The 24,597-nt window shown below is 44.8% G+C and overlaps 1 protein-coding gene across 5 annotated transcripts in view; it reads left to right on the forward strand.

The window, feature by feature from the left end:
• The window catches only part of LOC122560464 (myosin-11-like), a 185,884-nt gene that overhangs the window by 134,783 nt on the left and 26,504 nt on the right, over window positions 1-24,597 (forward strand). For all 5 annotated transcript variants that reach the window (XM_087997598.1, XM_087997601.1, XM_087997602.1 and 2 more), the window contains 13 exons: window positions 1,849-1,970; window positions 2,952-3,021; window positions 4,796-4,956; window positions 6,021-6,129; window positions 8,454-8,585; window positions 9,486-9,692; window positions 11,402-11,539; window positions 12,657-12,780; window positions 15,038-15,209; window positions 17,181-17,393; window positions 17,845-17,989; window positions 19,385-19,591; window positions 20,550-20,654. In XM_087997598.1, coding sequence (XP_087853724.1) covers window positions 1,849-1,970; window positions 2,952-3,021; window positions 4,796-4,956; window positions 6,021-6,129; window positions 8,454-8,585; window positions 9,486-9,692; window positions 11,402-11,539; window positions 12,657-12,780; window positions 15,038-15,209; window positions 17,181-17,393; window positions 17,845-17,989; window positions 19,385-19,591; window positions 20,550-20,654 — 1,905 coding nt within the window. The remainder of the gene's footprint in view (window positions 1-1,848; window positions 1,971-2,951; window positions 3,022-4,795; window positions 4,957-6,020; window positions 6,130-8,453; window positions 8,586-9,485; window positions 9,693-11,401; window positions 11,540-12,656; window positions 12,781-15,037; window positions 15,210-17,180; window positions 17,394-17,844; window positions 17,990-19,384; window positions 19,592-20,549; window positions 20,655-24,597) is intronic.

Raw genomic sequence — 24,597 nt, forward strand, 5'->3', positions numbered from 1 at the left:
TAATGACATAACTCCCAAATTTTAGCTGTTGTTTCATTTCTTCAGCAAAGTCTTTCTTATTTCATATTTGTCGATCTTGACTAAATTCTTGACCAAATTGTTTTTCTATTGGGCACAGACTTAAAGGTTGAGAGAGACAGGGAGGGAGAGACTTTCAGCTTCTTGGTGCTATCAGTTCATTTCTTTTTCTCTCTGTTTTACTGCTCAAAAGCAGCTGTCTGAAACACAATCTCTTTAAGACTTTTATAACGAGGTTAGTTGTGGTTCAGACTGATCCTTGTTGATGAACCTGGATCAACAGCCATTTTAAGTCAGTACCAATCCTCTTTCAGATGTCCCTTTTGTCTATGAAGGTCTCAGGTATGAGAAAAAGGTGATGGAAGTTGAACATTGATAGTCCATTTTAACAATGATTTCCAAGCGTATTTTAAGTGGGTCAGTTAGCTCAGTCACTGCACAGTTGGTTTGTGATGCAGGATGACATCAATAGCATGGGTTCCATCCCCGCACCGACTGAAATTACCCTGAAGGGTTCTCTTCACAACCTTTCCCCTCACCTGAGGCATGGTGACCCTCGGGTTAAACCACCACCAATTATCTCTCTCTAATGACCCAGTAAGATGATGGTGACTTTACCGTAATCATGAAGAGAACCAGATTAACCATTCACAACGAACTCGAGTGTTTCAAGTTTAGACAAAACTTAAAAATATGCAAGTGAGTGGATTGACCATAAGATAGAGGAGCAGAATAAGGCCATTCAGCCCATCGAGTCTGCTCCACCTTCGATCCTGACTGATATGTTTCTTAACCCCATTCTCCTGCCTTCTCCCTGTAACCTTTGATCCCCTTACTAATTCATAAACATATCTATCTCTGTCTGAAACACGCTCAATGACCTGGCCTCCATAGCTCACTGCGGCAATGAGTTCCACAGATTCCCCACCCTCTGGTTGAAGAAATTCCTCCTCATCTCAGTTCTAAAGGCTGGTCCCTTCGCTCTGAGGCTGTACCCTCGCGTCCGAGTCTCTCCTACTAGGGGAAACACCACGCTATTCCAACCTCACAATATTCTGTAAGTTTCAGTCAGACCCCTCTCATCCTTCTAAATTCCATTGAGTTCAAACCCAGAGTCCTCATGTGACAAACCCTTCACCCCCAGGGTCATTCTTGTAAACCCCTCTGGACCCCCTCCAACCCCAGCACATCCTTCCTTAGATACAGGGCCCATAACTGCTCACAATGTTCCAAATGCGGTCTGACCAGAGTCTTATATAGCCTCAGCAGTACATCCCTGCTCTTGTATTCTCGCCCTCTTGAAATGAATGCTAACATTGCATTTGCCTTCCTAACTGCCAACTGAACCTGCAGGTTAACCTTAAGAGAATCTCAAGTTCCTTTACGCTTCAGATTTCCCAATCTAGCAACACTGCCCTCAGTTCCTTTGTCCAGATCATTAATGTATAATGTGAGTAGCTGTGGTCCCAACACTGACCCCTGCCGAACTCCACCAGTCACCGGCTGACATCCTGAAAAAGACCCCTTTATCCCCACTCTCTGCCTTCTGCCAGTCAGCCAATCCTCTATCCATGCCAGAACCTTGCCCCTAACACAATGGGGCTCTGATCTTATTTAGCAGCTTCCTGTGTGGTACCTTATCACAGACTTTCTGGAAATCCAAATGGATCACATCCACTGGCTCTCCTTTGGAATTACATCATGTGATAAAGGTCCTGTAAACATTTTAAAATATGAATAATAACCTACTGGTCTATGCAGGTCCTTATGTACGGGCTTAAAAGCCGTTTGACTTTGCTGAGGTTAACTGATTGAGGTTTACTCGAACAGGCCGGAAAACTGGATGCCCACCTGGTGTTGGAGCAGCTGCGGTGCAATGGTGTTCTGGAAGGGATCAGAATCTGCCGACAGGGATTCCCAAACAGGATTATCTTCCAGGAATTCCGCCAGAGGTAATGGGAATGTTGGTGGCTACTAGGCCCAGGAATGGGACAAAGTGATAAATCCAATATTAGCTTTCCAATCTACAGATGCTTTACAGAGGATTGAATGAACAGAACTGGTCCCTATGTCCTGCTCTAAGCCTTCAAGTTGGATCACTTAATATAGAGTCATTTATAATGTGCAAAGTTTCATTTAGAGGGAATGGGTTAGCATGGAGAGATAATGGCCTACTGGTATTATCACTGGATTGTTAATCCATCTGGAATTAAGAGTCTAATGATGACCAGGAATCAATTGTCTTTAAAACCCATCTGGTTCACTAATGCCCTTTAGGGAAGGGATCTGCCATCCTTACCTGGTCTGGCCTACATGTGACTCCAGACCCACGGCAATAGGGTTGACTCTTAACCGCCCTCTGGGCAGTTAGGGATGGACAATAAATGCTGGCCCAGGCAACAATGCCCTCATCCTGTGAATGAATTAAAGAAAACCTGGGGGGGTGGGGGGGGGGGGGGGGTGGAATATGATGGGCCATAGGAGCATGAGTTGATATATGGGCTTTCAAGGGTAGGAGGAGGTTATTGATTGACATGGATGGTGTTTGAGAGCTGGAGGGGTGATGGAGTGTGAGGTGGGAGGCTTTGGTGGGGAGGCCTGTGGCTTATTCCTCTTTTCACTGAGGTCAAACCTTCACCCATCTCCCCTACTCCACTCCCTCTTCGCCCACAGCAGGCTCTGCATTCTTTCCAATGTCCCCCACCCCACCATTTTCACCTCCCGTCCCCAATTCAGAATGACAATCGGAACCTCTAGTGGGCACGTCTTTCCAGGTTGGTGTTGCGGAGGTGGGAATTGGCTCAAATTGACGTTCCCAGCCTGGGAGTTGTTCAGGCTTTTGTAGAGACTGAATCACGAACGTTGCTTTATCATTTAACCTGAACTCGATAACTATGTGAATTATCGACAAATATTCTGTTCTTTTTTAATAGATACGAAATCCTAACACCAGGTGCCATTCCAAAAGGGTTCATGGATGGGAAGCAGGCCTGTGTACTTATGGTATGTGATGTACCCACTTAACGTGGTCTCACTTAACATTGTTTCACATTAAAGTTGTAAAGAACATAGTGTCAGTATATTCATTTAATTTTTGGAGTTTGACTTCAACCTCATTTGCCACAGACCACCCCTTCCCTGTTCTGCATGCTTCCATGACCTTTCCCATAGCACTTCTGCATTTACCCTCAGTTGCCCCTCACCCCATCCATTTATTTCACCGCCACCTCTGGCATTGCATCCTCCCACCACTCATCTCCTGCCCTTGCTCCTCAGGCCCTGACCCCTGCCCTCTGGAGTGATTGTAGTTCCTTCAGATCTTCTTCTGGGTCCTGGCGTATAGGACCTTAACTGAAGCCTTGATTACCATCTAGTGACAAACACTGGTCACTGCAGGAATTCCCAGGAGTTCAGCTGATACCAAAGTCTACCATTAAATAGAGACAAGTCAATCTAAAAGGATTAGATATCCTGAGTTTCTCTTTCATTATATATTCTACTTCCTTTACATTTTGTCAGATATTTCAGCTAAGAATTGCAGAGTATTATACATCAATGAGACAGTATTTCAATCTGCCCTTTTTTTCCTTGGTGAGAAATATTGGAAAGAACCTAACTCTGTCTTTAACATTGATCCCTATGGGAACCCATGGTTCACTTAAAGTTGTTTCACATAAAGTTGTGATTTTCCATAATGGAGCAACAATTTTAAGTGAGGACTCAATGTAATGAATTGAGAGAAGCAGGGGGTGGATGTACTGAACCGAAACATGTTGCCCACTAGTGGGCAGTGTCATGCAGTGGTCAGATAGTTGGAAGTTTGATGTTTGTTGAGGTGTCCTTGCAGGTGTCTCCCTGCATTTATCAGCAACTCCTGGATTTTCCATTGGAAATTTGCAAAGATGAATATTCCCAAAATATACAAGTGGTACTTTCAACAGATAACTTATATCAGCAATACATCATCAGACACCTAGTCACCAGGAATATGTTAGTAACACTGAGCAGCTGGTTATGGATCAGGCCAGACACACACCACCCCCCCAAAATATTTTCAGAAGGTAGCCCAGATCCTAACTTTTTCTTATTTTAAAGGCAGATATGGAGTGGCTATTCCAGGAGTGATGCACCTGGTCAAACCATTTGGCTTTAAGCAAAACAGAATTTATTTAAACATTACAATTGAAACACGAACAAAAGAAAAGTGGAATTTAGAATAACTTAACTATTTGAAAACTCAACTGACTCGATACTGCAACTTAACTAAGGAGCTGTTCCAATTCCTGTAACACCCCGTAAATGCACCCTTTAGCAAAAGGTAAATTCAAACACAGGTTCTTACAGGTAGGAGAGATTTCAGAGAGAAAGCCAGTCAAGAATCATCTGCTGAAGCATGGAACCTTTCTCTGGATTGCAGCAGCTTCTCGCTGCTATAAAAAAAACCCTGAACTGGGAGAACAGGCCACTCCCCTGCCATTGTTAAAGTGGGCTCTTGCCCAGACATTTCGGCACCTCTGCCTTTATGACCTCTCTTGAAAAAAAACTCAAGGACAAAACAAACATGTTGAAGTGACAGCGTTGTCACATCAGGAAATACCTGGCTTTAAAAGTTAAAGCCATTGCAATTTGTACATTCTCACTCAACAGTGTCCATTCACAACATGTTACTTTAATAACTTGTTTATTGCAGTTGAGAGGCAGCAGGATATTTACTTCTTTTTCTGTCTATTATTGGAGACTCAGAATTGCTGTTAAAAATACATTGTGACTATTTTAGATCAAATCCCTGGAACTCGATTCTAACCTGTTCAGAATTGGACAGAGTAAGATCTTCTTCCGAACTGGAGTTCTGGCTCACCTGGAAGAGGAGAGAGACCTGAAAATTACAGACATCATCATTTCTTTCCAAGCTCGAAGCCGAGGCTACCTGGCCAGAAAGTGAGCAGGCCGTAAACATCCCTTTGTACTGCACAAGTACCTTCTCGCATTTTGCAATGCACGCGATGTTGAAGAGCGTTAGTCCAGCATTTTGTAACCAAGCTACCATTAGGGGAGGTGCTGGCTATGTGGCAGTATCACTAGACCGGTAATCCAGAAACCCAGGTAATATCCTGAGGACACGGGTTTAAGTCCCACCACAGCAGATGGAATTTGAATACAATAAGAAGCTGGAATAAATTGACTACTGATTGTCAGGAACAACCCACCTGATTGACTTATTGTCGCGTGTACTGAAGTACAGTGAGAAGTTTTGTTTATGAACAGTACAGGCGGATCATAGTGAGCAAGGATGTACAGATCAAAGAGACTTAAATGGAGGCATACCGGTTACATTGTACAGGGCGTGCGCTAGGTGAGATCAGTGTTAGCAAGATCAGCATTATTTGAGGCTAGAGAGTCCATTTATCTGTCTGATAACGGCTGGGAAGAAGCTGTTCCTGAATCTGCTGATGCGTGTGTTCAGGTTTCTGTATCTTCCTGATGGAAGAGGTTGTGGGAGATCATTACTGGGGTGGGCGGGGTCTTTGATGATGTTGGCAGCCTTTCCGCAGCAGTGAGCCATGTAAATGGAGTCCATGGATAGAAGGTTGGCTTCCATGACGGTCTGGGCTGAGCACACTATCTTCTGTCATTTCATACAGTCCTGGGCAGAGCAGTTGCCACACTAAACCGTTATGCATCCAGACATTTTGCTGTCAATGGTATATTTGTATAGGTTGGTGAAGGGCCTTATGGACAAGCCAAATTTCCTGGTTTACTAATGTCCTTTCGAGAAGGAAACTGCAATCCTTATCTGGTCTGGTCTATGTGTGGCTCTAGACGCACTGTAATGGTAGTTGGCTCTTAACTGCCGTCTCAGCAGTTAAGAGACAGGCAATAAATGCTGGCCCAGCCAGCGACACCCACATCTCGGGAATGAATTAACTTTAAAATAAATTTATTTTGTTATCTGTTGTTGTAAGGTGAGTGTGGGATGCTGACTGTTCTCTAACTGGTTACAGGGCCTTTGCTAAACGACAGCAGCAGCTCAATGCGATGAAAGTCATTCAGAGAAACTGTGCGGCTTACCTTAAACTACGGAACTGGCAATGGTGGAGACTATTCACAAAGGTTAGCTCAAAATAACTTCCATCTGCTACTTCATTCCTTCAAGGATCTGTGCATTTTCCAGTGTTAGACCGGAGGTGATCCTGAGTGGACATGTGAATCGGAATAGGCCATTCAACTCTTCCAGCTGAAAAGGGGGGAAACTCAATGAGGACCAGCATTGACCTCATTTCAAACATTAGCAGCCAGAGGAAGATATGACCCTCTAATAGTAATTTTTAAAAATAAATATGCCGTGTTCTTTTAATCTATATGTGAGATTACGACATACCTGTACATGATAACAAAGAAGAAGAGAATATCTGCTTATCCGTGAAAAACTATAACAAAATTTCTGCGTTTTTGGCCATTCCTTTTGATCTGCACAAACATATTGACCATAAAAAAACTTTTTTACAAAAAAAAACACCTGTTTTATCTCAGTTTGAAAGTTTCCAGGACAATGGCTGTTTCCGTTGTGTGATATTTATTTTTAATGGTTCTTCACATAAATACATTTAAGCTAAATTTGAGCTAGAATTCACTGTATAAACTTTGTGTGTAAATTTTATCACTGGAACAGAACATAACCAATCCCCGGGTCCTCATGGATTTCATCTTAAAATATGTGGTCCATGAGATGGTTGATGCAGGGGTTAATTTTCTAAAACTTCCTCAGTTTGGGGAATGTTCCATTAGAAAATCATTTTTAAAAAGAGAGGGAGACAGAAAGCAGGAAGCTACAAGTTGGTTAGTTTAATGTCTGTCAGTGGGAAGGAGTTGCAGGCTATTGTTAAAGACTATTATAACAGTGAGAGAAGTTCAAGATACTCAGGCAGAGTCAACATGCTTTTGTGAAAGAGAAATCAAATTTGATCAAGATATTGGAATTAATTGAAGTAACACGGGCTGTGAATAAAGAGAAACCAGGAGATGTGCTGTACTTAGATTTCCAGAAGACATTTGACAAGGTGGCACATGAAAGGATATTGTGGGGAAAAAGAAGCTCAAGGAGTAGAGTGCACGATTCTAGCATGAATAGAAGATTGGCAAGCTAACAGGACACAGATGATCTGTATCCAGCCCGTAATGAGATGTAATGGGTGGTGTGCCACAGGGATCACTGCTGAGTTCTCAGTTACTCTACAATTTACATAAATGATGAGGGTGAAGAGTATGGTGGTTAAACTAACTGATAATACAAAAATTGGGTTTGCTGACTTGCTCACTGACCTTGTACGTTTGGAAATGTCTGGAAATGAGCTTACCAGCTCAGCAAGCAAGTCAACAGCCTCATCTACAACCTGAGCTACAAATCTTCTCAAGCACTTTGCACACAAAGATAGATAGGAAACAAAGCTGTGAAGAGAACATAAGAAGACTACCGATGGATTTAGATTTGTTTAAGCGAGCGGGCAAAGATCAGGCAAATGGATTGTAATGTGGGGAATTGTGAAATTGTCTGGGTCAGCAGGATGAGTCAGTAAAAAGCATCTCATTTATATAATGAGCGAGATATTGCAGAACTCTGAGATTCAGAGGGAACTTGGTGCCCCAGTGCATAGTTTGCAGATGCAGGTACAGCAAGTAATTAGGGAAGCTAACAGCATGTATCATTTATTGTGAGGGTATTTAATGCAAAAGCATGGAGGCAATGTTTCAATTATACATGTGAGACCACTTCTAGAGTACTGTCCTCTGTACTGGCCACTTTATTTAAGGAAATGCAATAGACGCAGCTCAGAGAAGATTCATTAGAAAATTGCCTGGAATGGGCAGGTTATCTTATGAGGAAAGGTGGATAATCTAAGCTTGTATCCACTGGAGTTTGGAAAAATAGGAGGTGAATGGATTGAAACGTTTCAAATCCTAAGGGGTCGTGACCTGGTCCATGTGAAGAAGGTTTAGAACCAGGGGTCCCCTCAATAAGAGAGAGAGGGATGAGGAGAGATTTCCCCTCACAAAGGGTCATGGGTCTTTGGAAGTCTGTTCCTCACAATGCGGTGGAGGCAGAGACTTTGAACATTCTAATGGCAGAGATAGATAAGCAAAGGGGGTGCAAGTTTATCAGGGGAAGTTGGGAATGTGGAATAATAAGATCAGCCACAATCTCATTGGACAGCAGAGCAGGCTTAGTGGGCCGAGTGGCCTCCTCTTGCTTCTGATCTGTTTGTTTCACAGTTCATTCGCGAAACAAAGTGTATGCTTGAGGTCAACTCTCGTCCTTGCTCAATGATCTCTCTGAGCGGTTGGTTGAAGGTGCCGGGGACATGGGTAAATAGTGAGGACCTCTCTGGAGAGTAAGCTGATTGGTTAATGATGCTCTGGTCTTCACTCCCTGGCTGCAGGTTAAACCACTTCTCCAGGTCACTCGCCAGGAGGAGGAGATGCAACTGAAAGAAGATGAACTGCAGAGAACCAAAGAAAAACAGCACAAGACCGAGATCAGTCTGTCAGAACTTGAAAAGAAACACGCTCAGGTAAAATCACGTCATAACACGGATCCAGTCCCTCCTTCACAGCCCATTTCAGAAACATCCATCCAGTAACATTAAACAATATTGTGAATAAAGAAACATGCTGGCTAGCTTAATGATTCTGAACAAGTGAGAGAGGCCTTCAAGTGAAGAGATTTTTCTTTATAAAACTATAATCATGCAGAAGTTGAGAATCTAAAATACATGCAGAAAGTGCTGCAGAGACTCAGGGGGTCTGTGCTGTGCAGAGACAGGGTTAATGGTTCAAGTCCAGTGACTCTTCTACCGAACTGATCCTAAAAAGTGGCATGTTGGATTCGAAGCATTAACTCTGTTCCTGTCTCCATGGATACTGACGATGTGGAGATGCCGGTGATGGACTGGGATGGACAAAGTCAGAAATCATACGACGCCAGGTTATAGTCCAACAGGTTGATTTGAAATCACAAGTTTCTGAAGCTTCACCTGATGAACGGGCAGCGCTCCGAAAGCTTGTGATTTCACATAAACCTGTTGGACTACAACCTGGTGTTGTGTGGCTTCTGACTTTGTCCACAGATACTGAGAGACCTGCTGAGTTTCTCCAGCATTTTCTGTTTATGTTTTGTGCTGTTTTCCCTTTTTGTTGAATGGAATAAGCAGAGATTTTTCTTTGACTGCTATTGGATGTGTCTTCTGTTCATCTTATTTTATGGAACACTTCATTTTGTCATTACGATGGATGAAACTGATAGATTTTGCCACGTTGTGGAATGCAAATGGGCTAGGGGTGACGCTGTCATGTTGAACTTCACTGTGAGACAATTCCAGGTTTTAGGCTATCAGACGGTCTGGAGTTACATTTTCACAATGTTCACCATCCCCCCCTCCCCCCCCCCCGCCCCCCCAACTTTGTGCCTTTAGATAATGGAGGAGAAGACCACTCTTCAGGAGCAACTGCAAGCCGAGACAGAGCTCTATGCTGAGGCTGAGGAGATGAGGGTCCGCTTGGAATCCAAAAAGCAAGAGCTGGAGGAGATTCTCCACGAGATGGAGGCGAGGATTGAAGAGGAGGAAGACCGGAATCAGCAAATGCTAATGGAAAAAAAGAAAATGCAAACCCAGATCCTGGTAAATCAGTAACTGTGGAGAGGAGAACTTCAATTGGAATGGCTTCCCTCCCCTGGGATAGTTCACTGTTCACATCACATTTTGTGATCTGTTTCCCACTTTGAATGTCCCCCAAATGCAATGACCATAAGACCATAAGGACGATTCAGCCCCTCGGGCCTGCCCTACCATTCAGGCTGATCAGATATTCCTCCTACCTGCCCTTTCCCTGTAACCCTTGATTCCCCGACTGATCAACAGTCTATCAATCTCAGCCTTAAATATACACAAGGACTCTGCACCTACAATTAGAGTCATAGAGATGTACAACATGGAAACAGACCCTTCGTCCAACTCGTCCATGCCGAACAGATATCCCAACCTAATCTCGTCCCGTTTGCCAGCACTTGGCCCATATCCCTCTAAACCTTTCCTATTCATATACCCATCCAAATGCATTTTAAATGTTGTAATTGTACGAGCCTCGACCACTTCCTCTGGCAGCTCATTCCATACACACACTATCCTCTGTGTGAAAATGGTGCCCCTCAGGTCTCTTTTATATCTTTCCCCTCTCACCCTAAACCTATTCTCAGTGGCAGAGTACCAAAGACCCACAATCCTCGGAGAGAAGAAATTCCTTTTTATCTCCGTCTTAAATTTGCTTCCCTTTATTCGGAGACTGTGCCCTCTAGTCTTAGACTCTCTCCATGACGGGAAACATCCTCCCAGCATTGACCCTAACAAGCTCCTAAAGAATCCGAAATGTTTCAATGGGATCACCTCCCATCCTTTTAAACTCTAGTGAGTAGAGTCCCAACCTGCTTCGCCTTTGCTCGTAAGATAATCCCTCCGTACTGGGGATCTTGGGGCTGAAGGGATCAAAGGGTATGGAGAGAAAGCAGGAACAGGGGACTGAGTTGGATGATCAGCCATGATCAGATTGAATGGCGGAGCAGACTCGAAGGGCCGAATGGCCTACTACTCCTCCTATTTTCTCTGTTTCTGTTCTCCAAAGTTATGACATCAAATAACATGCTGCTGCCAGTGTGGAGCCCTGTAAAAGGGGGGAGGCAATGGCCTGGCGGTATTATCGCTGCACTGTTAATCCAGAGACCCAGGTAATGCTTTAGGGAGCTGGGCTCAAATCCCGCCATGGCCAATGGTGGAATTGGAATTGAATAAAAGAAAATCTGGAAATCAGAGTCTAATGAGTTGATTGTTAGAAAAACCCACCTGGTTCACTAATGGCCTTTAGGAAAGGACCTTACCTGGTCTGGCCGACATGTGACTCGTGACCCACAGCAATGTGATTGACTCTTAGCTGCCCTCTGGGCAATTAGGGATGGGCAATACATGCCGGCCTAGCCAGTGACGTCCTCGTCCTGTGAATGAAGAAAAGGAAGCCTGCCATTGTCCTCTGCTCCTTCATGGGAACCTCCCAGTCATTGTTGGTTTTGTAGCTGTTTGGTCAACAACTGAAGTCGGTGTCATTGGTCATTGATGTGTTCACTTTGACCAAAGAACAATTTGCTAATTCCGGTACAATTACCCTAGAGCTCCACCTCTAGACATAACAAGGCCTGATCAAAGTGATCCAGTATTGAAAGCAGCTGATCCTGTAGATTACTAATGAACATCTCTTGACATTGCAGTACACTTTGCACCTTAGCCCCACTAGCAATTATTCTTATGCAAAGACCTTTCACTGAGTGTGCTTTTCCTTCAAGGATCTGGAGGAACAGCTGGATGAGGAGGAAGCTGCCCGGCAGAAGCTGCAGCTGGAGAAAGTGACCCTGGAAGCCAAGCTGAAGAAGATGGATGACGATATCATTATCCTGGAGGACCAGAACATCAAATTCGCAAAGGTCAGTTTGAACTAACTCCACAGAGGCCGAGATCCCGACACCAAGACCCCTGTTATTTATACTCGGAGAGGCCTTGACACTGATCCAGCTCCCTCAGAGTCAACTCCAGAGAGAACAGAACCTCTGACACTCCTATTTCTATCTGTCAGACAGGGCTCCCTGATTGGACCAGGTTAACCGCCCCAATCAGGGAACTCAGATTCTATTGAGAACCACCTGGCTAACCCCAGTACAATCACTACAAGTGTCTCACCAGAGCATTTCTGCAGAACCTTTATATCATCCCCCAAAGTCCAACCACCAGAAATCTAATGGAATTGGGTGAAACACTCATTTTACACCTGGTCTGGTTTTAACCTTCACTAAAATCAACAACCAGCAAAATTGGACCAAGTGTAAAGCCAATATTCTACTCAATCTCATTGGTTTCCCTCCTGATGAGTTACGTTATAAACCTTATTTAACTGGATCTGAATGAGGTCTTGTACAGAGTCATGGAGATGTACAGCACACAAACAGACCCTTCGGTCCAACTGGTCCATGCTGACTAGATATCCTAAACCAGTCTAGGCCCATTTGTCAGCACCCGGCCCATATCCCTCCAAACCCTCCTATTTGAATACCCATCCAGATGCCTTTTAAATGTTGTATTTGTACCAGCCTCCACCACTTCCTCTAGCAGCTCATTCCATACACGCACCACCCTCTGCATGAAAAGGCTGCCCCTTAGGTCCCTTTTAAATCTTTCCCCTCTCACCCTAAACCTATGCCGTCTAGTTCTGGACTCTCCCACTCAGGGAAAATACTTTGTCAATGATGACAGCAACAAATTACGGAGCTCTTCCATTCTCAATCAGAGTCACCATGTATTCTGCGTTTTCAGTTAGGATAGGGAACCCTTAAAGGGTGAGAGGGGATGTCAGGAGAGTGGGATTTAACAAAAGTGATTGTTTGCTCAGAAGGCTTGTGCTGAGTTGATCAGCCAATCACCCATCCCAGGGCATGTGAACAGCCTGCAGTTAGACTCTTTATTGAACACTACCATGTGCACAGACTGGGAGAAAAACATTTGTGTCACTGTAGATTTAATGCTATCACAATTCTATGCCTGTAACAGGAGAAGAAAATTCTAGAAGAGAGAATAGCTGACTTTACGACCAATCTTGCAGAGGAGGAAGAAAAGGCAAAGAACCTGACAAAACTGAAGAATAAACATGAATCTATGATTTCAGAACTGGAAGGTAAATGATGTTTGTTTACTTACCATCATGGGTAATTTTACTGAAATATTATGAACCATTCATTGAGGTGAAATGCTGCTTTCATACACAGACAGGAGGAGGACATTGTGCTCCTGGGGTCTGGAGCACTGTTTCATTCATTTATGCAAGATCTGCCTTCTCCTCCCCCTATTCCCCCTTTACTCCAGGTCCACGGATAGGTGTAGAAATAAAAATCCATCCATCTCAATATCAAGTATCCAAAACCACCTGAGAGAGAGAATTCCAAAGTTCCACTATCCTGTGTGTTATAGTGTTGCTCCTCAATGGTCTCGTGATCATTTTAAGATTACGCCAGCCTCTCTGGGTCCACCTTACCAAATCCATTCTATGATTTTTTTTGGTACTGTGGAATTGCACAAATAAATTACTGAAATGGGCTGCTTTGAGAAAGTAGCAGTTTTAAGATCAGTCTTTCGGCGTACAAGTGTTGCAACTGGCTGAATCTTTTAGCCATATTGAGTTGAACTCTTGCTAGTTCATGACCACACAATAATTAACCTGAGGCCAAGCAAATCTCTTTGACATATTCATGCCCAAGGTCAGGTGTATAAAATCATGAGGGGCATAGATAAGCTGAATGCATATAGCCTTTTTCCCAGGGAAGGGAATTGAAGACTAGAGGGCACATGTTTCAGGTGAGAGGGGAAGGATTTCAGAAGGAGCTGAGGGGCAACATCTTCACACAGACAGTGGTGTGTATATGGAATGGGTTGCCAGTAAAAGTGCTTGAGGCAGGTACAACACCAACATTTAAAAATCATTGGGACAGGTACATGGATGGGGAGGGTTTGGAGGGATATGGACCAAATGTGGGCAACTGGAACTAGCTGAGTGGGAACCATGGTCAGCATGGACCAGTTTGGGATGAAGGGCCTGTTTCCATGCTGTATTACTCTATGACTCAATGTGGCCCTCCTTGTTCTGTATTCAGTATCCACTGAGTATAAAATTTCAAAATGTACTTATCTCTCTCCACCATAAATCTCAATTTTGATCCCAGGGGAACACCACTTGGTATATCATGGAGTGCTCGCCAGTTTGACAAGTATAACGTTTTAAATTGGACCATAGTCAAAGTGCAGGGGACCCTCTTTGAGCCATTAGGGTGTAGCTAGTCATCAGGGTACACAAACCCCATTTCACAAATGGACTTTACTCTCTCAACAACCTGGTTACACCAAGCTTTACCGTCAGTGCCTCCTAGTGGTTGATTTGATATTGCTGTAGATGTTTTCAAGTCTGTTCAGAGAAGCTATTAACAACCTCTGGAATGGGTGGAACTTGAACTTAGGCCTCCTGGCTCAGAGATATGAGCACCACTGTGTCACAAGGGCCCCTTTTAACGTGGGCTCTATTGATCTTAGCTGATTGTGGATTTACAAAACACAATTTGTTCACATTCCTATGTGACAAAAGATTGACATTTTCAGTCTAGTATCAATTCAGTCTTGTTCATGATGACGCAGTTCAGGATTACAATGAGTCATAGAACTGTAAGGTACACAGGCCCTTTGGCCCATCAAATCTGTATGACCAAAGCTTCAGTAAATTGACACTAGTCCCATTTTCCCGCACAAGGTCCATAGCCTTAAATATTAGTCCCTGCTTCTTAAGATGTGGAGGTACCAGTGTTGGACTGGGGTAGACAAACTCAGAAGTCACATGACAACAGGTTATAATCCAACAGGTTTATTTGAAATCTCAAGCTATCGGAGTGCTAGCCTGGTGTCATGTGACTTCATTCTGGATCAATGGTGCTGGAAGAGCACAGCAGTTCGGGCAGCATCCGAGGAGCTTCAGCAAAATCGACGTTTCGGGCAAAAGCCCTTCATCAGAAATAAAGGCAGAGAGCCTGAAGCATGGAGAGATACTCTCTGCCTTTATTCCTGATGAAGGGCTTTTGCCCGAAACGTCGATTTTGCTGAAGCTCCTCGATGCTGCCTGAACTGCTGTGCTCTTCCAGCACCATTGATCCAGAATCTGGTTTCCAGCATCTGCAGACATTGTTTTTACCGTCATGTGACTTCAGACTTGCTTGTTGGCACTTATCATCCAGATGTTTGAGAATCCTCTCCATCCTAATGTCCTTTTGGATTGGACATTACTAGAATTCTTAAGGTTTGACTTGTGACGAAACCATCAGCAACAGCATGCTTTTGAATAAAGAGGGTTTAACTACTGGTGAGATTGTAATGAGATCCCCTGTGTATTGCAGTACGGCTCAAGAAGGAAGAGAAGACCAGACAAGAGCTGGAGAAACTGAAGAGGAAGTTAGAGGGAGAGGGTGCAGATCTCCACGACCAACTCGCAGAACTTCAACAGCAAATCGCTGAACTTAAGATGCAACTTGCCAAGAAAGAGGAAGAGTTACAGGCAGCTATGAGCAGGTAGTGCCAGGATGAACCAATTCAGCCACTTGTCTGTTTGTTTCAGTGTGTGACTTGTAGTTCTTTTGACTCAGGTCAGGTAGCATAGAGTTATTGAGTTATACAGAGCAGAAACAGGTCCTTTGGACCAACCAGTCCATGCTGAACATAATCCCAAATTAAACTTATCCCACTTGCCTACCTCTCGTCCATATCCCTTTCCTAGACATGTACTTATTTCAATGTTTTTTAAACATGGTAACTGTACCCACATCCACCATTTTCTCTGGAAATTCATTCCACACATGAACCACTCTCTGCGTAAACAAATTGCCCCTCACTTCTTTTTTAAAATCCTTCTCCACTCACCTGAAATCCCCCACCCTAGGGAAAAGGCACCAACCATTCACCTTATCTATATCCCTCATGATTTTATAAAACCTCTGTAAGGTCATCTCTCAATCTCCTATACTCCTGTGAAAAAAGTCCCAGCCTATCCAGCCTCTTCTTATAACTCATACCTTTCATTCACGGCAACATCCTGGCAAATCTCTTCTGAACCCTCTCTATCTTAAAAATATCCTTCCTCAAACAGGGAGACCATAACGGGACGCAGCATCTGTGGGGGGAGAAGCAGAGTTAATGTTTTGAGGCTGGTGTGACTGTGCATCTGCACTTAGCCCTTCCAAAGGCTGGGGGATCTCCCTGTAACTTTTCCATGTCCCTGGTACCAACGTGGCTGAAACATTGCTCAATAATTAATCAATAATTAATCTGAGGCCAAGCCAATCCCTTGGACATATCGTGTGACCCTCCTTATTTTTATGTTCAGTATCCATTAAAACTCTATTATCTCTCTCCACCATAAATCTCAATGTTGATCCCTGGGGAACCCACCTCAATATGAAACTGTAACAATTAATTTGAGTGTTTCTGATTAAAAAAAGAAACATTGTGTTGAAGCTTTCTGCCTTGCACCATCAGGACAATCAGCAAGATTACCAAAACATAGGGGAAAGCAACATTTTCAGACTGCTTGAGAGGAGAGTACTAATTGGTCGACCCTCTCTTCTCATGCAGTATACATGTTGTTTCCCCTTTATTTGGTATTCTTGCAAATTGTCCTGATGAATGTAAGATGAAAAGTTTCAACAAGATCTACACGAGCCAAATGGTGAGTTAACTTACTCTTCCACCCACTCTCTGCTTGTGTCTGCCATTCATTTTTAACCCTTATTCTATAGGGTTTAATTTAACCTTGCCAGCAAGTCATTTAAGTAGTACTTTATCAGATGGCTTTTGGAAATTCATACACGATAGATCCACAGTGCTTATTTTATTTTAAAAGTATAATTAATTATTTAAATGATGAAGTGAACATTATTGACCTCAGTGTCAGGCTGATGGTGTACATGCATATATAATAGCTTTGTTCCGCTAATCAAGATTAACCTGGGTGGGGGGTAGGGAACTCAACCTCTGTCTCTACAGAGAGCTCAAGCAGCGGACTTCAGTACGACATTGGCAGTCCACGAGCTGACTGCATTAATTGTACCAGAGTGGAACTGAGCATCAAAGTGTATAGGAGTTCCTCAGCTTCTCTCCTGAGTGTAGGTAAGCATGGGTTTGTGACTAGCAGGATTGTATGAGAAGAGCCAGAGAGTTTATACAGTTCCACTTAGTTGTGCTGACCAAGGATTCCAGGGAGTCATAGACAATTCTTGGCAATGCAAGATATTTTCAGGGATGTTATGACATCCCTCTGGAGCAGATGGGGCTTGAACCCAGGTCACCTAGGCCTAGAGGTAGGGACACTACTACTATGCCATATGAGCCCTAATTCCTGACAGTGCAAATACAAACTTTGCTGGTCACTAAACGCAGCCTTTACATCACTTCAGTTGTGGTGAAAATGTATAAGCTTCACAGCAACTTTCCAAAGTCCATTGTTCCGTCAGAAAAAATAATTGATAAAGCTCTGCTTTCATGTAGGCTGGATGAGGAAATCGCACTAAAGAATAATGCTCTGAAGAAAATCCGAGAGTTGGAAGCCTTTATTTCAGACCTTCAGGAAGATCTGGACTCGGAGAAGTCAGCTCGGAACAAAGCAGAGAAACAGAAAAGGGATCTGGGAGAAGAGCTGGAAGCCCTGAAGACAGAGCTTGAAGATACTTTGGACAGCACTGCAACACAGCAAGAGTTAAGGTATTGCATATTTTATTCATAAATGAAATGCAAAATATTAATAAATGTGAACACTTTTAAATCAACAGAATGATAAGTTTAATTTCTGTTAATGGGAAAGCATTCCACAAAACAATCTCTAGTCCTTAAAACCTGTAAACGCTTAGACGCAAAGATTTTATAAGTTTCATGGAAGAATAGGGTTGTGATAAAATACATTGCTGCATGATTCAGGGCAGCAGAGAGGTCAGGTCTGTTTGCAATGCAACATCAATGCAATCTTATGAGGTTCCTAAGAATTTGTATTGAAGAATCTGTACTGATATACCTTGTATCTAAGATGACGTGGTACGTGGCGACTTGTAAATTTTTCACTGTACTTATTTGAGCGCATGTGACAATAAAGCTAATTCATTTATTCAGGATCACGTACTGGGGGTAAAATAGATTCTTTCCTATTTCTCTGGGGCAGAGCCAAGAGAGAACATGAGGTTTCGGAAATGAAACGTGCTCTAGAGGAAGAGACACGATCACATGAGGCTCAGATTCATGAAATGCGACAGAAACATGGTCAAGCGATAGAGGAAGTAACAGAGCATCTGGAACAAGCAAAACGGGTACTTGAGGAATGAAGGCAGAAAGCCAGCCGCACTGAGCTTTAACACAGTCCAATCTAATTTAATGTTAATGGAACAGTAATCAAGAGACCCAGGCAATGGACCAAAGGCTCTTAACTGTCCTCTGGTCAACTGGGAATGAGTAATAAATACTGGTCCAGCCAGCAACACCCACATCCCTTAGAGTCATAGAGATGTACAGCACGCAAACAGACCCTTCGGTCCAACCCGTCCATGCCGACCAGATATCCCAACACAATCTGTTCCCACCTGCCAGCACCCGGCCCATATCCCTCCAAACCCTTCCTATTCATATACCCATCCAAATGCCTCTTAAATGTTGCAATTGTACCAGACTCCACCACTTCTTCTGGCAGCTCATTCCATACACGTCCCACCCTCTGCGTGAAAAGTTGGCCCTTAGGTCTCTTTTATATCTTTCCCCTCTCACCCTAAACTTATGCCCTCTAGTTCTGGACTCCCCCACCCCAGGGAAAAGACCCTGTCTATTTACCCTATCCATGCCCATCATGATTTTATAAACCTCTATAAGGTCACCCCTCAGCCTCCGAAGCTCCAGGGAAAACAGCCCCAGTCTATTCAGCCTCTCTCTGTAGCTCAAACCTTCCAACCCTGGCAACATCCTTGTAAATTAAGTTTTAAAAAAAATTTGGATTTGAATCCCACCTTCGCAGCTGGTGGAGATTAATTTTAATTAATTTGGAGGAAAAAAGTCAACGCTGGGCTGAGTGATGGTGAAATTACCATCAAGAACCCATCTGGTTCACTAATATCCTTCAGGGAGGGGAAATCCGCCATTCTTACCTGTAATCCCAGATCCACAGCAACACGATAGACTCTTACCTGGCCCCTGCAGGGTACTCAGCAATTAGGAGGGGCAGTAAATGTTATATTTGACCTCATTGTGTGTACAAATAAATATGCATAACTTTGGAAACTACCTTCTAATAGTTCATAAATTATTATGTTTAATAGTATCTTAAGTATCAATAATAAAGACATGGCAGAGTATTATAGAATCATAGAACAGCATACAAGCAGTCTGTGAAGTCACACTGACCCTTCAGAGAGCACCCCAAGTAGACTCACCTCAGTACTTCCCCGAGCTAATCCACTTAACCTGTACATCTTTGAACTGTAAGAGGAAACCCACACAGACACGGGGAGCATGTGCAAACTCCACACAGACAGTCACCCAAGGCTGGAATCAAACCCAGGTCCCTGGCGTTGTGAGGCAGCAGTGCTAACCACTGAGCCACCATGTCACCCTGCTATGACCTTCTAGAAAAAGAAGTAAAGGTGAGAGTTGCCTTAAATTTCAAGAGTCTTTGTTGAATAAATTTGTCTTAACTGAACACGGTTTACCTTCTGCAGGCAAGGGCAAACCTTGAGAAAAACAAGCAGGCTCTGGAAAAAGAGAACAATGAGCTTTCAAATGAGGTGCGGTCTCTGTCCACAGCGAAAGCAGAAATCGAGCACAAGAAGAAGAAGTTAGAGAGCCAAGTGCAGGAGTTCCAGGTGAAGGTGGCAGATGGAGAACGTGCTCGGGCTGAACTCAACGAGAAAGTGCACAAGCTGCAGGTCAGTGTCAGCTTCCTTACATCGGCTGGGTGTTCATGTCCACTATTAATGATGTTAAACGGAATATTTTTCTGGAAAGTTATAGGGAAGGTGGTGGTGAAACGGTCATGTCACTAGCCTAGTAATCCAGGACCCCAGCTTAATGTCCTTGGGTGCCACCATGACAGATGGTGACATTTAAAAAGTTAGTGGATTGGTAACCATGGTAATGCTTCTTAAAAACTCATTCCTGGGACATGAATATCTGTGGCTGGGCCCAGTGCTTGTTGCCCCTTGAGAAGGTGGGGGTGAGCTGCCTTCTTGAACCAGTGCAGTCCATGTACTGTAGGTCAACCCACAATGCCCTTAGGGAGGGAATTCCAGGATTCTGACCCAGCGACAGTGAAGGAACGGTGATATATTTCCAAGTCAGGATGGTGAGTGGCTTGGAGGGGAACTTGCAGGGGGTGGTGTTCCCATGTATCTGTTGTTTATTGTAAAACCGATGTCCTTTAACGAAAAGCAATCTGTCATCCTTTCCTGGTCTGGTGAGATTGGAGTCCAGATCAGTAGCAAAATGGTTGACCCCTCACTGCCCTCTGATCAATTCAGGATGGACAATAAACACCAACCAAACCAGCAATGCCCACATCCCAGGGATGAATTAAATAACCCCCTCAAATCGCCTAACTGTACCCATCGGGCACCTGGAGAACAATACAAGATGTAGCTTTTTGGCAGTGGGACTCAGAAGGGAACCGGATTTCCCAAACAGCACAAGGATAACCTTTAACCATGATTCGCTCCCCAACAACCCTTCCCCCACCCGGAGCGGTCTCACATATTGAATGGATACCTGAGTCACACTGCCAGGTAAGAATCAGTTCCTTTTGTGAAATGTGAGAATAAAATCTGAATAAAAATTAAAAATAAATCACACCACTAATGATTTTTTTCTGGCTTTATTCCTTTCCTTTAGAATGAGCTTGACAATGTTACCACCATCCTAAACGATGCTGAGGGCAAGTCAATTAAACTTGCGAAGGATGTGTCGAGTCTTGGTTCCCAGCTTCAGGACACACAGGTTAGATAGATGATTGTTTAAAGAAATGTAATGTGTTTCCATTCTCCCTGTAAAACTTGCAACTGAATATGATAAAGAGCCTGACAAACCTGTTAGAATTCTTTGAAGAGGTAACAAGTAGGTTAGAGCAGGGAAACCCAGTGGATGTTATCTATCTAGATTTCCAAAAGGCCTTTGATAAGGTGCCTCTCGGGTGGCTGCTGAGTAAGGTCAGGGCCCATGGTGTTTGAGGTGAGCTACTGGCATGGGTTGAGGATTGGCAGTCTGACAGAAGGCAGCGAGTTGGGACAAATGGTTCTTTTTCGGAATGGCTGCTAGTGACAAATGGTGTCCCAGGGTTCAGTGGGGGAGGATGTTGGGACCGCAGCTGTTCACTTTAGATATTAATGATCTAGATGAAGGGACTGGGGGCATTCTGCTGAAGTTTGCCAATTATACGAAGTTAGGTGGACAGGCAGGTAGTACTGAGGAGGTGGGGAGGCTGCAGAAAGATTTAGACAGTTTAGGTGAGTGGTCCAGGAAATGGCTGATGAAATTCAATGTGAGCAAATGCGAGGTCTTGCACTTCGGAAAAAAGAATACAGGGACGGACTGTTTTCTAAACGGTGAGAAAATTCCTAAAGCCAAAGTACAAAGGGATCTGGGAGTGCTAGTCCAGGATTCTGTAAAGATTAAGAAAGCAAATGTAATGTTGTCATTTATCTCAAGGGGGTTGGAATGTAAAAGCAGTGATGTGCTACTGAGACTTTATAAAGCTCTGGTTAGGCCCCATTTAGAATACTGTGTCCAATTTTGGGCCCCACACCTCAGGAAGGACATACTGGCACTGGAGCATGTCCAGCGGAGATTCACACAGATGATCCCTGGAATGGTAGGCCTCACATACGATGAACGGCTGAGGATCCTGGGATTGTATTCATTGGAGTTGAGGGGAAATCTAATAGAAACTTACAAGATAATGCATGGCTTAGAAAGGGTGGAGGAGAAAGTGAGGACTGCAGATGCTGGAGATCAGAGCTGAAAATGTGTTGCTGGAAAAGCGCAGCAGGTCAGGCAGCATCCAAGGAACAGGAGAATCGACGTTTCGGGCATATGCCCTTCTTCAGGAGGGCTGAAGAAGGGCTTATGCCCAAAACGTCGATTCTCCTGTTCCTTGGATGCTGCCTGACCTGCTGCGCTTTTCCAGCAACACATTTTCAGCTTAGAAAGTGTGGATGCTGGGAATTTGTTTCCATTAGGTGGGGAGAGTAGGACCCGTGGGCATAGCCTTAGAATTAGAGGGCGTCAATTTAGAATGGAAATGAGGAGACATTTCTTCAGCTAGAGAGTGGTGGGCCTGTGGAGTTCATTACCACGCAGTGCTGTGGAGGCTGGGACGTTAAATGTCTTCAAGGCAGAGATTGATAAATTCTTGATCTCGCAAGGAATTATGGGATACGAGGAGAGTGCGGGTAAGTGGCGTTGAAATGCCCATCAGCCATGATTGAATGGTGGAGTGGAATTGATGGGCTTGACTTACTTCCACTCCTATGTATTATGGTTTTATGGTTATTGTTGCATAAGGCAATGGATATGAAAGGGTTAAACTGGGTCTACATACACACGCACGCACACTCTCTCTTTCTTTCTCTCACACACGCACATGTATGCATGCACTCACATATACACACACACGCACTCTGTCTCACTCACACACGCTCGCACACACATGAATGCACATACACTTATGCAGACACTCACGCACACAAACTCTTTCACACTCACCCACACACACTTACTCACACACACACTCACCCACCAGTTAGGGTCCCAGCCTATTTCAGGGAGTTCCTCATGTAGTTGGAGACAGTCATCTCCCTGACTCTGCCTGTTACCACTAGTAGTTGTAACCTGTCCAGGGTTCCTATATCTGCTCGCGCTCCATGAGTTTGGGTTTAGGACAGATTGGTCAAGGAAAAGACATATTTAAGAGCTGTCTTCAGGCTTAGGGCTTATAACACGGTAAGACAAAATATAGAGCTGAAAAATGTGTTGCTGGAAAAGCGCAGCAGGTCAGGCAGCATTGAAGGAACAGGAGAATCGACGTTTCGGACATAAGCCCTTCTTCAGGAATGAGTAAAGTGTGTCCAGCAGGCTAAGATAAAAGGTAGGGAGGAGGGACTTGGGGGAGGGGCGTTGGAAATGCGATAGGTGGAAGGAGGTCAAGGTGAGGGTGATAGGCCGGAGTGGGGTGGGGGCGGAGAGGTCAGGAAGAAGATTGCAGGTTAGGAAGGCGGTGCTGAGTTCGAGGGATTTGACTGAGACAAGGTGGGGGGAGGGGAAATTAGGAAACTGGAGAAATCTAAGTTCATCCCTTGTGGTTAGAGGTTCCTAGGTGGAAGATGAGGAGCTCTTCCTCCAACCGTCGTGTTGCTATGGTCTGGCGATGGAGGAGTCCAAGGAACTGCATGTCCTTGGTGAAGTGGGAGGGGGAGTTGAAGTGTTGAGCCACGGGGTGGTTGGGTTGGGTTGGTCCGGGTGGCCCAGAGGTGTTCTCTGAAACGCTCCGCAAGTAGGCAGCCTGTCTCCCCAATATAGAGGAAGCTACATCGGGTGCAGCGGATGCAATAGATGATGTGTGTGGAGGTGCAGGTGAATTTGTGGCGGATATGGAAGTATCCCTTGGGGCCTTGGAGGGAAGTAAGGGGGGAGGTGTGGGCGCAAGTTTTGTATTTCTTGCGGTGAGGCCTTCATTCCCCTATGCTCTCGGATTAACGAGTTCAACTCGCGGCGTGACATCAAACAATTCTTCCGCCACCTTCGCCTCCGCGCCTACTTCTTCAACCAAGATTCTCGCCCACCCTCTGACGACCCCTTCTCCCGCCTCCAACACACCCCATCCACCTGGACACCCCATTCTGGCCTCTTACCCGCCCTCGATCTCTTCATAGCCAACTGCCGCCGCGATATTAACCGCCTCAACTTCTCCACCCTTCTCACCAACCAGTACCCTTCCACTGACACCCTCCTTCGACTGACTGAACTGGTCCTCACCCTGAACAACTTCTCTTTCCAATCCTCCCACTTCCTCCAAACCAAAGGAGTAGCCATGGGCACACGCATGGGCCCCAGCTATGCCTGCCTCTTCGTAGGATATGTGGAACAGTCCATCTTCCGCAGCTACACTGGCACCATCCCCCACCTTTTCCTCCACTACATCGATGACTGTATCGGCGCTGCCTCGTGCTCCCACGAGGAGGTTGAACAGTTCATCCACTTTACCAACACCTTCCACCCCGACCTCAAATTCACCTGGACCGTCTCAGACTCCTCCCTCCCCTTCCTAGACCTTTCTATTTCTATCTCGGGCGACCGAATCAACACGGACGTTTACTATAAACCGACCGACTCCCACAGCTACCTAGATTACACCTCCTCCCACCCTGCCCCCTGTAAAAACGCCATCCCATATTCCCAATTCCTTCGTCTCCGCCGCATCTGCCCCCAGTTCCCAAACCGCACAACCCAGATGGCCTCCTTCTTCAAGGACCGCAATTTCTCCCCAGACGTGATTGACGATGCCCTCCACTGCATCTCTTCCACTTCCCGCTCCTCCGCCCTTGAGCCCCGCCCCTCCAACCGCCACCAGGACAGAACCCCACTGGTCCTCACCTACCACCCGACCAACCTCCATGTACAGCGTATCATCCGCCATCATTTCCGCCACCTCCAAACGGACCTCACCACCAGGGATATATTTCCCCCCCTCCCCTATCAGCGTTCCGAAAAGACCACTCCCTCCGTGACTCCCTCGTCAGGTCCACACCCCCCACCAACCCAACCTCCACTCCCGGCACCTTCCCCTGCAACCGCAAGAAATGCAAAACTTGCGCCCACACCTCCCCCCTTACTTCCCTCCAAGGCCCCAAGGGATATTTCCATATCCGCCACAAATTCACCTGCA

This window comes from Chiloscyllium plagiosum, unplaced genomic scaffold (assembly GCF_037043375.1).
Source record: "Chiloscyllium plagiosum isolate Xiang-an unplaced genomic scaffold, Cpla_swu_hap1 HiC_scaffold_20, whole genome shotgun sequence".
NCBI lineage: Eukaryota > Metazoa > Chordata > Chondrichthyes > Orectolobiformes > Hemiscylliidae > Chiloscyllium > Chiloscyllium plagiosum.